This window comes from Talpa occidentalis, unplaced genomic scaffold (assembly GCF_014898055.3).
Source record: "Talpa occidentalis isolate TD23 unplaced genomic scaffold, MPIMG_talOcc4v2.1 talOcc4.2, whole genome shotgun sequence".
In the NCBI taxonomy this organism is placed as follows: domain Eukaryota; kingdom Metazoa; phylum Chordata; class Mammalia; order Eulipotyphla; family Talpidae; genus Talpa; species Talpa occidentalis.
Window position 1 is genome coordinate 131,595,393 of NW_023602073.1, and position 14,816 is coordinate 131,610,208.

Sequence of the window (14,816 nt, forward strand, 5' to 3'; positions counted from 1 at the left end):
GATCAACTTGTATCTTTACATAAGCTTCATTGATTAACATAATAAACCATGTCCTCCTCTATATTCACTTTCTATTGTAAGCTGGTTGAATCAGTAAAACATGTCTTTTCTTTAATCTATACCGCAACTGTAACATAATTACTGGGTTGCTTTTTCAGAATTAGAAATTTAGAAATTAACTACTAGTGATTTCTTTCATTCTTTCTACATCTTTCTGCCTATTTTTCTAGTTACAGTGGCCAAATGTCATACAGATTATTACAACAGATTGTTTCCCAAGAACAAAAGCAGTTGTCCAAGAAGAGAAAAGCATATAATGATAAATAGGAATTAGAAAACTTGTCAGTAAAGTAAATCTCTTAACATACCATGCACAAAATCCAACTCAAAATGGATTAAAGAACTAGCCATAAGACCTGAAACTATAAAATATATGGAAGGAAATATAGGTGAAACACTACATGACATGCACCTCAAAGACATCTTTACAGATGCATCACCCAAAGCAGTGATAGTGAAGGCAAAGATAAACAGCTGGGAATACATCAAATTAAAGAGCTTCTGTACAGCAAAAGAGACAATAACCAAAACAAAGAGAAACCGCAATGACTGGGAGAAAATTTTTGCACACAACACTAATGATAAAGGACTGATCACAAAAATCTACAAAGAGCTGATGAGATTCAACAAAAACAAAGTAAATAATCCAGTCAGAAAATGGGCAGAAGAGCTAAAAAGAAACTTCTCTGAAGAGGAAATGCAAATGGCCAACAGGCATATGAAAAAAATGTTCAATATCACTTGTAATCAGGGAAATGCACATCAAAACTACAATGAGATACCATCTTACACCAGTGAGAATGGCACATATTAAAAAAACTAGCAACAACAAATGTTGGCGAAGATGTGGAGAAAAAGGAACTCTCCTGCACTGCTGGTGGGAGTGCAAACTGGTCCAACCACTATGGAAAGCTGTCTGGAGGTTCCTCAACTTACCAAAGATAGAGCTTCCATATGATCCAGCAATTCCACTCCTAGGTATTTACCCAAAGGACACAGAAACATTAATTCCAAAGGGCACCTGCACCCCTGTGTTTATAGCAGCACTATTTACAATAGCTAAGCTATGGAAACAATCCAAATGCCCAAAAATAGATGACTGGATCAAGAAGATGTGGTACATATACACAATGGAATATTACTCAGCAATCAAAAAAGATAAACTCATGCAATTTGCAGCAACATGGATGGAGCTGGAAGGGATCATGCTCAGCAAAATAAGCCAGAAAGAAAAAGAAAACTATCGGATGATCTCACTCATAGCAGGAATTTAGAAAACCTAAATAAGGGACCAGGAAAAAGACTAATTATAATAAAGAAAAAATCAAAATCAACAAGCAACTATAAACCAGAGACAGACTAATGGGGGTGGGGAGCCGGGAGAAGAGGAGGGATCAGGGCCAAAATAAGGGGGGTGGGAATTGTACGGGGAATATAACCAAAATGAAAATGCATACATTGTGCAAAAATGAAAAATGATACAAGAATTATATAAAATAAAATATTAAAAAAAATAAATCTCTTAATGAGTCAGTAGGAATTCTTTGTTATATTAACAGCCACAGTAAATCAATCGTGATAATTAACCTTATTCGTGGCATGTGTATACATTTTAATAAAATGAAGAGAATTGATAAGATTAAGGAATATGATTTTATAAATTGTAGATGTATTAACATTTAGTATTTCATTATGAAGTGCTTCCTTTTCCAAAATTTGCATTTATTAAGACCTTTATCATTGATGATGTTTTATAAACAAGTTTTTTGGCTCCACTAATGATAAATTCTTATAATAAACTACTTATTGACTGGATTTGTTTCTTTAGTAACCTTGGGTCTGTGATGGGATCTAGCTCAGTACCTTGCACATAGCAAATGCTGAAATATTTATTTAATACAGTTGCTCTTTTTGTTGTTGTTTTTAAATGTTTTTATTACATTGTTGTTCTTTTTTTTTTTTTAAAGATTTATTTATTTTTATACAAGAGCTGGGGTACAGGCCAGAGATGTGGGGGGTGAGAGGATCCACCAGAGTGGGGAACAGAACAGGCAGATGACCGAAATACACTGCTGAGGGGAGCAGCAGGTGCGACAGGAGAGGTCTGCTGTGCCATGTGGGAATCTCCCTGGCCGGCTGGGAATGAACCCCTGCTGCAGAGGCTGCGGACAGTGTCACAGCACTGCGCTCAACCCGCTGCACCACCGGGGAGGCCCATGTTGTTCATTCTTGTACAGTATTTGATTTCTGCCCTCAAGTGTAGTCCCCATAGTTCTCCCATCACCATAGTGCCTTGTGCTCTTCCCTGTCCTGTTTTGATCCCTCTTTCTCCCCTTCCCTTGCTGTATACCTCAGATCTATGGTTTGCTTACAAGTTTTGTTTGTTTCTCTATAATCCACAGGTAAGTGAAACCATTCGATATTTATCTTTCTCCTTTTGACTTATTTCACTTAGCATAATCCCTTCCAGCTCCATCCATGTTGCCACAAATGGCATGAGTTTATCTTTTTTGATCACTGGGTGTTAGTCTGTTGTGTCAATACAGTCACTCTTAAGCATTCCATGTAGGATGTTGTAATGGTGTATATGCCATAGCCGTATTTAGACATTAATAGGCCATATATTGGTAGATAATCAATTTCTACTCAGTTTTTCAAGAATGCTTCATTATGTTTTAAAGAAATTGACACATTAATACGATAGAAAAAAAGTCTACTTCTAATTAGTGCACTGATTCTTAAAACTTAGATCTATTTTGCTATTAAAAAATCAAAATGAAATAACTAAAACATCTATGGAATCTTAACCTGTTATTTTTCACTACTCTAGAAGATGACAGTTTTAAAAATAATAATGAAGAAGATTGATTCCCTGAGTTTTACATTAAGTAAAGAAATATAACATTTTCACAAACTATTTTTTTCTTCTAATGTTGATTTTTTTACTTTTGAGTTTTAATGAAAAGATTTGCATTTTAATTTTAGATTAAAGGAAGCCAAATAGGCACAGGGATGAAGTGTACTACAAATGGGGCTTGAAGGTTAAGAAATTTTCTACCTGAATATCCTTAGGCCAAAGAGGTAGAATCTGGAATGAGGTAGAGCCACTTGCACACTTACTGTAAGGGAAGAGCTTCAAACAAGATATTCCTTGGCCACCAGTCTTCAAGAAACCCTAGACAGAAGTTAGAAAAAAAGCCTTCTCTCGAAAGATTGTTTCATCAGAGGAGTTACAATGCAGTTTAGTTGTCCTACAGCTAGAACTTATTAGTTCTTCATTTACCTTTATTCCACTGGCTAGAAGACTTTCCTTCTCCTTATCATGTCCCCACCCCACAAATAGTAACAACAAATGTTTGCTGTCAAAGGCACACTCCTTATTTAAGGTACAGTTTGGATAATAATTCCTTCTGAAAGCATGCATTTTACTCCCATTTGGCTATAATGACCACTTACATGCTTTTGCCGGACCCCATACCATAATACCCCTGTGATCATATTCATCACTTTGCACTGTATCCGTCTCTCCCCTAGAGCCAAGATCTGTCGGGACAGAGACCAGCATACAGGATTGAGGACAATCCTCAGCATACATCTGACATAAAGGAGTGTAGAGGCAGGAATGACACAGGGCAGGTTTTCCAGGATCCCATGCAGACCGGGTAAAGGAGGAGTCCTGGAGCCCTCAGTGGCTTTTGCAGGTTTTTTATTTAGATTTACCAGGCATATGGCAGGCAGGGGTGCTGGGGGGCCGGGAGGCTGGCAGGCCTCCCAGCCCCCAGCAAGTCTTCACTCTATCTGGGCTCTCTGGCCTTCTCTCGTGTTCTCTCTGCTTCTCTGCTCTCCTGCTTCCGTTCATTCTTGGCTTCTGCTGGAGGTCCTGTGATGCCGCCCTTATAAACTCAGTCTCTTAGCCCAGGTGTACCCACTTCAGGTGCCCGCCATCAGGCATGTGTTTAGGACCACAGGGTTCCCTCATCTATCCTAATGGCGGGAGGGCAGAAAAGCCTGATACTTTTACCTTATGCTACAAGGAGGCGCTCAGTTAATATTTGTTGAATAAGTGACTGAATATAAAGATGTATCTATCTACGAATTTTGTTTTAAATTACATTTAAACTAGCTTTTAGTATAGAGGAATATTTGATATAGAATAAAGCTCTCTGAAGCCTCTCTAATGTTCATGACATGCGAAAGTCCTGTAAAACCTGTTGCCTTGACCCAGATTTCTGACCACATACCCATTTAGGTGCTGTTTATCAACAAGGCTCTATTCAACTAGCCCTAGTAAGGAAGGAAAAAAAACTGTTCATACATGGATTATCTCATTCAGCAAGCATTTATTAAAGGTTTTCTGTTTATAAAACAGTATAGATTTGATCAAGATATAATCCCTGACTCTAAAAGAGAAGATCCTGTCCAGATTTAGGTATACGAAAGTGGTTACATCCATATGTGTCTGTTGTTAGAAAACAGCTATAGAACCCAGCTTGCTTTTGTCCTCTCTTTAGTTATCATACAGTGTAGGGCCCAGTTACTATTTGAGTATGATAATATGCTCAGTTCTGATGCTGAGCATCAGAAGCTTTAGTTTCATTTGTTCCTTTTAGAAGAGATTTTTTTTTTAAATCTGTAACTTGCTTTATTTGATCCTGTGGGTTAACCTACAAACCACTTCAGGCTATTTGGAACTCAGCAGTATGCAAATCTCAAATAAAATAGTTACTAAATACAGCTTAAATGATTAATAAATTAATAAACAGCTTAATAAATTCTTTTCATGTATTCTAGGTAGAAATTTTGGATACATGACTTAGTAGAATAGAATCAAGAAACTAAACTTTTGGTTTTGTAATACTTCAGGTAGGGGTAGTAGTTTTCTTTTTTTTTTTATAGAGGCATGTTTATTTATTTATTTGTTTGTTTGTTTGTTTATACATGCACTGGGTACAGTCAGAAGCGCGGGAGGGTGAGAGAATTCACCAGAGCCAGAGCGGGGAGCAGCGCAGGCAGGAGGACCGAAGTACACTGCTGAGGGGAGCAGCGGGCGGCAGGAGAGGTCTGCGCGCCATGTGGGACCCTCCTCTGGTGGCCGGGGAGCAGCCGGGGATCGAACCGGCGCCGCAGAGGCCGCGGGTAGCCTCGCAACCCAGCGCTCAACCGCTGTGCCACGGGGGAGGCCCAGGGGTAGTAGTTTTCTTAAAGGATGGCTCTGTTATATTTCATCTCTTTTAGTCCTTTTCTCATGCTCTTTTCCTACCACATAGCAGTCTACCAGGTTTGAAACTTAGGTTTTAAATAAAAATGTGAAAATATGGCACAACGTATTTTTCATTATATTGATGGCAAGTTAGTCTCTCCTTCCCCTCATTCTTTAAAGAGAATACTTGGATCCTGCTAAATTTTAAATTTCTTACTAGTCAACAGCAAAAATATTGCTGCACCTAAAATACTTCAAAAATTCTCCAGCGTAGTGCATGTAACAAAAGTCCAGTTGAGAACATTGAAATACATCAAAAAATTTTTTATAAAAGGTTCTCTTTCGATTCTGGCTGCGTATTAGAAAGTTCCCTGGGTGATTATATTTCACAGTTCATAAATGCTCTAGGTTAACTTTGGGGGAGTTTGGGAATTGATAAATCTGAAGGATATTATTCTTTCTTGACTCTTCCCAAAATGAATATGTGTACAAAATGTTTCATTAATGGATTTTCTGACTCCTGTCTGTGTGCGATGGTTTAAAGAGCCCAGGTTGTAGATCAGCCTTAGGTGATACCAGTCACGCTGATACTGTGAAGACTGGGACCGCCTTCTGCCCGCCAGGTGATTCTAATGCCCGCTAAAGCTTGGGAACCAGCTGCAGAAAGCCTGCAGAAAACTATAGATTAAATCTTATGTTTTGGTTTATTTGAAGGTCGGTATTTTTTTTAAAAAAAAATTTATATGAAGAATGACTATCTATTTTGTATAAAGTTATCCCTTTGGCATTGAATAATTCTTGTAGTGAGTGGCTGTCGGTTATGTTTCTTTCTTCTGTTTGTTTTCTAGGTGGCTGACTGTGCTTGGGATGAAACGATAAAGATATATGACCCTGTTTGTCTCAGTATGCCTGTCTGAGATACATTATAAGAAACAAAGAAACGAGGCTTATTGACTGAAGAAACTACTTTACAGGAAATAAATTAACTATTGATAATAGAGACATAATGCTTTTATGTGCTATTCAGATTTAAAATTTTAAAAACTTGTTCTGCAATCCATTTTGAGGCAGCTGATAAAGACTTTCTTCACTATTTAAGCCTGATACTTAAGCCATACGTCTTAAAATCCTAAGAAATAATTAATGTTATGGTTTATCTTGTAGTGTCTGTTAATCTCTGTATTGTAAAATGGATTAAATTATGGAAGACCCACAGATTATATTGATAGTGAAATATTTCATTTTTAATTTGTCATTTTTATGTAAATCATAATAACTGCTATTGAGAAAAATAAACTACATCTCTTAATCATTTATCATTTTGTGGCATCCCCAACAAGATTACTTTTAAAATATAGTATAGGTATGAACACAAGACTCTAGTATAAATTTACTTTACTTAGCAGTTATTCACTGAGCATCTACTATATGCTTGACAGAAAAACTGATGATTCAAGAACGTGGTGCCATTCTTTAAGATAAGTTAAGAGCATACGTAGTTATTCAAAGCTTTTTAGATATTCTACCCAGAACCCTATATTTCTATTTTTTCTCACCTTTCTATCATACTTTTTAAAGACTAGTCACTGTGAAAAATAACATAAATTATTAAATTTTTAACAAGTTTTTGAGAATTTTAATCAGAATGAAGGAAATTGCATATTATATACCTCTTTATTTGTTCTAGAAACAATTAAGAGAAAGTACAAAAATAATCATTATAAAAAATAGAACAGGAGACATGAAGTAGAGCTGGGAGTGAGGTTTGAAAATATAGGCCTCAGAGTCCTAGAAAGTGGCTACTGGCAGGTTAATTGGGATGCTTGGTGAGGCACAGAATTCATACCCAGACCTGAAGTTGAGGACTTTGTCCTAGAGCCAAATAGGCATGGCCCTAGCACCTTTGGAGCACATGAGCACATATTGGTGCTCAATAAATATTTTTGAATGAATAAATGAATAATCTTAGGGAAAATGCAATTCTTTTTAGTTCTGAGGTCATCAATTTTAATTGTTATTTAGAAACCCTCCAAAATAAAACACTTCTTAACAATAGTATATTGTAAGGAACAAGGATCTCACCATATCCTTAGAGCTGTCACAATGATGGGTTCCTAGAGCTGTTTCTGTTGTTTCCCTCCATGTGAACTGGTGGCATCATCCCCAGTGCAGTTCAGTAAAAGCAGGTTCACAGTGGGTGTTCTCTGTATCATGGGATTTCTAATAGATCTTTTAAAATACTTAACCCAGATCTTATTTACAATGAAACAAAATAACATTTTCTTTTTAGAATGCAAGAGATTTTATTAACAAAATAACCTATCATACATGCTTTGAAACAAATACTTGTGATTTAAAAACTAGTATCTCCTTGATTTATTTTTCCCTCTTTTTCAGACAGAGATGTTTGGAGATATTAACTTCATAATACTTAATTCAAGTTCTTAAAGTCTATCAATGTGAAAGAGTGTGGGTGAACACTTACTCACTGGGTTCCCTGGAGCTAAGGTTGAGAAACTAGAAAAAAGGGAAATGGATATGATCCTGAAAGAGAATGATCAAGGTTTTTAATATTGGTAGTTCATAAACAGCCTCTGGACTTTTAAGAGGACAACCAGTCATTCCCTCCAGATTGGAAAACCAGCCTTAATCTCCAGGCTGCTGAGCTCTGAGCTCTCTCCTGTCATCTTCCCAGCTCTTCCCCCATCTGCAGGGGTCTTACAGCCCTGAGCATCTTCTGGGGTCTGGACTCCCTGTAAGATGCTTTTTGCATGTTATCCCTTTTTATTTTTTTTAAGATTTATTTATTTGTGCATACAAGAACTGGGGTATAGACCATAGATGCGGGGAGTGAGAGGATTCACCAGAGACAGAATGGGGAGCAGAACAGGCTGATTGCCTGAAATACACAGATGAGGGGCTCAGTGGGGAGACAGGAGAGGTCTGCTGCACCATGAGGGTTGCTCCCTGGCTGGCTGACCAGGGATCGAACTCATGTTGCACTGGCTGGTGAGAGCTTCACAGCTCTGTCTCTAGCCCCTGCGCCACCAGAGAGGCCCATGATACCCCTTTTCATCTTTATAATATGCTTGCAAGGAAGCCTACCCACTTTTCCAGACAAGGAAACAGCCTCTAAGGAGTTACAATATCTGGGAAGTAATGGAGCTGGCATTTGAAATCTGTGTGAGTGCGTAAACCTATGCCATGCCACAAGGCCTCCTTTTCTTAGAAACAATAAAAGTTGATCCACTGAGGGCTAGTAAAGATGTGGAACTCTGGTGACTAGATCCTGATCATTCCTAAGAGTATTAATAAAATTGAGTTTCCAAGTCTACAGAGCTAAAAAGTAAGTGACCTTACCACAGGTCCCAGAAGATCCAGACTGAGAGCCAGCAGTCCCTTCTGGCTTTGGCACCTTTTCAACTGTAAGTCTTGACTATAATTTGGCTCATTCAAAAATGAACTCAATAATTTCTTATTTAATAGGCCTTTATTTGAAAGAGATAACCTAGCTGCAATGCATGTGCTTGTCCAGGAAACCTCCTCCCCTCAAGATGGTTTTATTGCTATCCTTGCTGTTCCCTTTTCTGCTACAAGAAGACCCCAGTGAGCTCATCAAGTCATCTCACCTCCACTGTGAACCTTTAACAATTAAGATGTGTGCTTATCTTGGAGTCCTCTGTGGCCAACACACTGCCTGGCACAAAGTACTTGCTCTGCTGGATGAATGAACCAAATGATTTATTGAATACCATCCAGATTTACTGAGTAGCTCCAAAGATAATGGAGCTTGAGTGTAGACCTTAGTATCTTGTTGCCTGTAGATCAAATAGCTTTTTAACCGTCATGTCTATCTTCTTGTTCCATTAATCTTGCTAAACATAGTATCTTTATTTTTCTGATTTTTCCCTAGGAACTTATCTAGTAACTGGTGTGGGAGAAAGTATTAACTTTTTTTTAAATAAAGCCCTAATGGGAAAAAATTATATGCAATAAAATATAGAAAATGTACTCTTTTATGCCAGTGTAGGTTTCAAATATTAAGCTAAATTTCTTGCCTAAATGAGAAGGGTAAGAGAGCTGAATCAGCCCCAAATCTTTTACTTAATGTTAGTATCACAAATGGAAGCAATTATAATTACTGGTAGAAATGAATCACTCCAAAACTAGGTCTGTGCAGACAGTTCTTTATAATAGTCACTTAGGATGGCTCTAATTGGAATGATCCCCAGAAGCAGATACGTTATTTGCTGATGTCTTTAAAAAGTTCATTTTCAAGGTTTTTGTGAGTATATTTTAAATGTATGTTCACACCACACTTACATACACATAATTACAATTGTTTCTTCAGATTTCATTATCTCCTAAAGGAAGAACATCAACAATTGAAAAAAGAGTCCCCGGAATAGTCAATAGCGTGCAATTACAGCTTTTAGCAACAAAAACCATGATTCCCTGTGGAAAGGGAAGCATGGGTTTTCAGGATGCTTTCCGTGTCATTCCTGGAAAGCTGGCACTGTGGGCCAATTCCAAAGCATTTTCTTTAGTGCCCACCAGTCAGGGACAGGGAAGTGGACCCGCCTGGCGCTCTGCACACGAGCTGGCGGGTTGGTCGCTAAAGAGTGCAACCAGCAGGTACCAAGCTGGCCGGGAAGAAAGGCAACAGTTATGCTGCCATCCCTGTTGGAAATTGTTATTTCCAACTCTCCAACTCTCTCCCTCATATCTCTCCCTCTCATGTCTCTCCCCCAAAATTTTAGGTAGCACAAAACTGTAGCTCTGGCGGTGACCTCGGCTGATGGAACCCCTTTGCTGATGCTGAATTTACGGATCCGGGCGTTGCGTTCTAGGGAACGATATTCAGATCAAAGAAAGGGTCACCGAAGTCTTGAGCTCCGCCTGGCTGGAGCTGCTCTCTTAGCTAAATGGGAAGTAAAGTGGGGCGCAGACGTGCCCTGGCCAGAGGAAGGTTGTCAACCCCTTCCCAGCAGGGGTTGTCCTGCCCCCCAAGTCGACCCACGACGGCCCTGGAGCCTGCGTTAGGTTTCCGAGGATGTGGAGACCGCTGCCCCGAGTCTACACCGTCTAGGCCGGGAGTTCCTACCCCGGCCACACCCGCCTCTCCTGCTTCCCCCCGCCCCGCGACGCCGCCAGTTCCTCCGGGCTCACTCCCCGGCCGGCAGCGCTGCTCTGGAACTCCGGGACCGTGGAGGCTTCTCAGTCCAGACCGTGGTCTCTGCCCTTTTGCTTATTTCCCATCCTTGCCGCACTTCAAGCGTCTGCGTCTGCAGCCACCCCCAGGTTCCGCAACCCCACCAGCCCTTGGCGTCCCGGGGGGCTCCCCCGGAGCGGCGGGGCGTAATCCCAGGCTCCTTCCTAGAAGGCTCTAGGACAGGGGCGCCCTGTGCTGGTGACACTATGGGGCTGGTCTTTGCGCCCGTGCACGCCCGGGACCGTGGGCTCCTTCAACGTCCCGGCGCTGGCGCCGGAATCAGGAACACGCCCGGCAGCTCAGCTCTCCCGGCACCAGCGTTTTCCCTCCCCTGGCAGCTGGACTAGGGGTGGCGGGAGGAACCGTGGGTTGCAAGACCAACTCGGAGGAGGGAGGCTGGGGGCACTGCCTGGTTGCGGCTAATACATGTGCTTGTCCCAGGAGCGCTTTGGTTTCTAAAATCTTTAGCTATGGCGGGGATTCTCTCCACCCCGCCAACCAACGCGCCCCTCGACTCAGAAACAGAAGGAAGGGGAGCAAGCAAGGGTTGCCGGCGCTGTTGGAGCACCGGGCCCTGCCCCGAGAGCCGGCCAAGGAGCGCGCTTGGCGTGGCGGGAGCGGGGTCCGGCCCGCGCGCAGCGGTCGTCGGAGCTTCCCTGCGCAGGGCGCCTCCCTGACGGTGCAGCCGCGCGGGACACAACCCATCGTGGCTCGTCACCTACTTACAAATCGCTGTCGCTAGGATTCCCGCCACTCCTCTCAGACCAGCCCCCCCACCCCTGCCACTTTTCGGAGTCCCCCGCCCCCGTCACTGCCTCCCGCGCGCCGCGGGGTAGTCGGACGCGGAGCCGCCTGGCAGCGAGGACGCCCGGCTGGAGCTGCCCTCCGCGGCCGAGCCGGCGCCCCCTGCCCTTCGCCGCGGCGTGGGGCGGGCACCCCCGCCGCCCTCGCTCGGCGTCTCCCGGCTCCCCTCTGCGCTCCCGCCCGCAGATCCCCGAGCTTCGCCACCGCCGGGGGCCGCGGGGCCGGCGCGATGCGGCGGCTGTGCCGGGGGCGCGTGCTGGGTATCTCGGTGGCCATCGCGCACGGGGTTTTCTCGGGCTCCCTGAACATCCTGCTCAAGTTCCTCATCAGCCGCTACCAGTTCACCTTCCTGACCCTGGTGCAGTGCCTGACCAGCTCCACCGCGGCGCTGAGCCTGGAGCTGCTGCGGCGCCTGGGCTTCATCGCCGTGCCCCCCTTCGGCCTGAGGCTGGCGCGCTCTTTCGCCGGGGTGGCGGTGCTCTCCACGCTGCAGTCCAGCCTCACGCTCTGGTCCCTGCGCGGCCTCAGCCTGCCCATGTACGTGGTCTTCAAGCGCTGCCTGCCCCTGGTCACCATGCTCATCGGCGTCCTGGTGCTCAAGAACGGCGCGCCCTCGCCGGGGGTGCTCGCCGCCGTGCTCATCACCACCTGCGGCGCGGCGCTGGCAGGTGAGCGGAACCCGCGCCGACCCCCGGCCCACCCCTCCCCACCGGGCAGAGACCGCGGGGGGCACTTAGGACAACGCCCTCACTTCCAGAAGGGGAGACGGAGGCGCAGAGGCGGAGAGCTTTGAACGCGCGGCTCGCCAACGGCACGTGTGGGACCCAGTCGAGCCTTCCCGGCACTCTGGCCTCACCCCGACCCGGGGCCAGGCTTCCACCCGCACCCCAGCCGCACCGCGGACCCCTTCCCCGTCCCGCTCTACTCCCGCACCCCCCGACACTCCGTCCTCCTCGGAGAGAGGTGGCGAGCGCGCCCGAGCCCGGGCCGGAGTCCTCCCGGCTCGAACCTAGCCCGAGCCGGAAGGAGGGGGGCCGCGAACTTCCTGGGGTCACGCGGGGCTGGTGTGAGTTGGGGGGAGGGAACGATGGGAACACGGCTTGGGCCGCCCGAGCTAGTTTGGGGTCTCTCGTCCCGCGCGGGGGTGCGGGTGGCGGCGCGAGGCAGAAGGGGGCGAACTGAGACCCACCTGCGCTCGGGGTTGGGCGAAACTGAGGGAGATGGAAGCCCGCGGGTGGGGAACCTTTCCGAGGCGGGGTGAAGGGGGGCTTGTTCAACCTTGGTCAGCCCTGCGCGCTTAGAAGCCACTAGCTGGGGCTCCCTCTTCCTTCCGGCGTCCCCCGACGGGAAGGGGGTATCGGGGTCCCACGGGCCCTTCATGGACCTTTGTGCCAGCCCCGAGAAGCCACGCACCTGCCCCGAGGGCATTTGCTCTCTCGGGGGGCGGGGGGGGGGCCTTGTTGCGGCCAGAGCTAGGCAGGGTGCCCCGAGGACAGGGCAAAGAAGGCGCCTCTTCTCCTGCCTTGCGCTGGGCATTGACTGGGCTTGCATTCCCGATTTTGACTAGTGGGCAGAACAGGGGCGCGAACCAGGGCCACTCTCCAAGCCTATGACTTGCCCGCAGTAGATACCCCCACCCCTCAACTCGCTGTCTTCTCTTTCTCCTCCCTGCCTGGGTGTTCGTCTTCCTGCGCGCTCCAGGAGCTGGCGACCTGACCGGCGACCCCATCGGGTATGTGACGGGCGTGCTGGCGGTGCTGGTGCACGCCGCCTACCTGGTGCTCATCCAGAAGGCGAGCGCCGACACCGAGCACGGGCCGCTCACCGCGCAGTATGTCATCGCGGTCTCTGCCACCCCGCTGCTGATAGTCTTTTCCTTCGCTAGCACCGACTCTATCCACGCCTGGACCTTCCCGGGCTGGAAGGACCCGGCCATGGTCTGCATCTTCTTGGCCTGCATCCTGATCGGCTGCGCCATGAATTTCACCACCTTGCACTGCACCTACATCAACTCCGCCGTGACCACCAGCTTCGTGGGCGTGGTGAAGAGCATCGCCACCATCACCGTGGGCATGGTGGCCTTCAGCGACGTGGAGCCCACCTCTCTCTTCATTGCCGGCGTCGTGGTGAACACCCTGGGCTCCATCATTTACTGTGTGGCCAAGTTCTTGGAGACCAGAAAGCAAAGCAAGTACGAGGACTTGGAGACGCAGCCCACGGGAGAGGAGGCTCAGCCAAGTGGAGACCAGCTGCCGTTTGTCATGGAGGAGCTGCCAGCAGAGGGTGGAAATGGTGGGTCAGAAGGTGGGAAGGCAGCAGGTGGCTCCTCTCAGCAGGGCAGGGGAGAGGCAGGGGGCAGCCCCAGAGGAGTCCCGCTGGCGGTTAGGAGCTCTCAGACCTCAGAAGAAATGAGCAAGAAGTCCTTGAAGGACGCCTACCTCGAAGTGTGGAGGTTAGTTAGGGGAACCAAGTATATGAAGAAGGAATATTTGATAGAAAATGAGGAGTTACCCAGTCCTTGAAAAGGAAATGCATATAATGTATATATGTACATACACTTATTTTATATGTTACAGATGACGTATTTTAATGAGGAGCCATCCGATTTTATTCTTTGAGGAGTGGGGAAAGGAAGCAAAGATAGAAGCTCAAAGGGACTACAGCAACAAAATTAGCACTGACATGAATTATTTAGCATGAGTTTACCTGAAGCATCGGAGACAAAAGAATGTGCAGGTGCTTCACAATGTAAGGCAGCAGTTTGAGCTGCAGACTCCTGGCACATTTTATTTTGTCCGTATAACCATAATCAAATATCTGCATGTACTAAGCGCCCCTCTTTCCAAAGATGGAGTATAGAAATGACAGCTTGAAATAAGCTCAGAGGTTACATACAGGGTGCATTTTGATGATAGTTAGAACTGCAGTTTTTATGGCCAGCTGGGTAAAGAGTAGATTCTTGAAATGACATCTATCTACACACTGAATCAATGTTTACTGTTTATAGACATTGATATATCATGTTTACTATAATTTTCACTTGTTTTTCAATATGTGCTCTATTATTCTTACATATTTATTAGTGTGTTAAAGCTATTTTGAAAATCTAAGTAGCTTTAATAAAGGAGTTGACTTTTAGTCATTATAAAGCTATTTAAAAAGTTTTTTGGGTTCACTGGTTTGTCATATATATTATTGAATGCCACAGCCCTGTCTAAAACCAGTTTTGCTGTGTCCAATAGTCGCTCAAGCAAACGCAGTGACTGAGCTCTACTTCAGTGTGAACTGAAGCCCAGACAGAAACAATCTGTTCCATGTCGCCCTGCACATCACAACCCATGTTACAAAAAGAGCCAAGGTTATATTCACATTGTGGTATTTTTCTATCCTAATTTTGTCAAAATAAAGTATGAGTCTATCTACTAAAGGGTGGTCGTTAGAAATTTGTTTCATAGGCGTTTAAGTTCAGTTTATGTTTGCCTTCAATGTGCCCACTGTCTGGGAGGCAGGCAAGGGAAGTGTCCTATGTGAGCATGGACG

At 45.2% G+C, this 14,816-nt stretch overlaps 2 protein-coding genes across 2 annotated transcripts in view; both read left to right on the forward strand.

The window, feature by feature from the left end:
• The window catches only part of PEX7 (peroxisomal biogenesis factor 7), a 62,357-nt gene extending 56,101 nt beyond the window's left edge, over positions 1 to 6,256 (forward strand). The window contains exon 10 of the mRNA XM_037520454.2: positions 6,109 to 6,256. Coding sequence (XP_037376351.1) covers positions 6,109 to 6,177 — 69 coding nt within the window. The 3' untranslated portion in view covers positions 6,178 to 6,256. The remainder of the gene's footprint in view (positions 1 to 6,108) is intronic.
• Positions 6,257 to 11,312: 5,056 nt separating this feature from the next.
• SLC35D3 (solute carrier family 35 member D3) lies at positions 11,313 to 14,328 on the forward strand. The gene is made up of 2 exons (XM_037520994.1): positions 11,313 to 11,944; positions 12,978 to 14,328. Exons 1-2 carry the CDS (start codon positions 11,506 to 11,508, stop codon positions 13,796 to 13,798), a joined length of 1,260 nt encoding a protein of 419 aa, XP_037376891.1. The 5' UTR covers positions 11,313 to 11,505; the 3' UTR covers positions 13,799 to 14,328.
• The last annotated feature ends 488 nt before the right edge of the window (positions 14,329 to 14,816 follow it).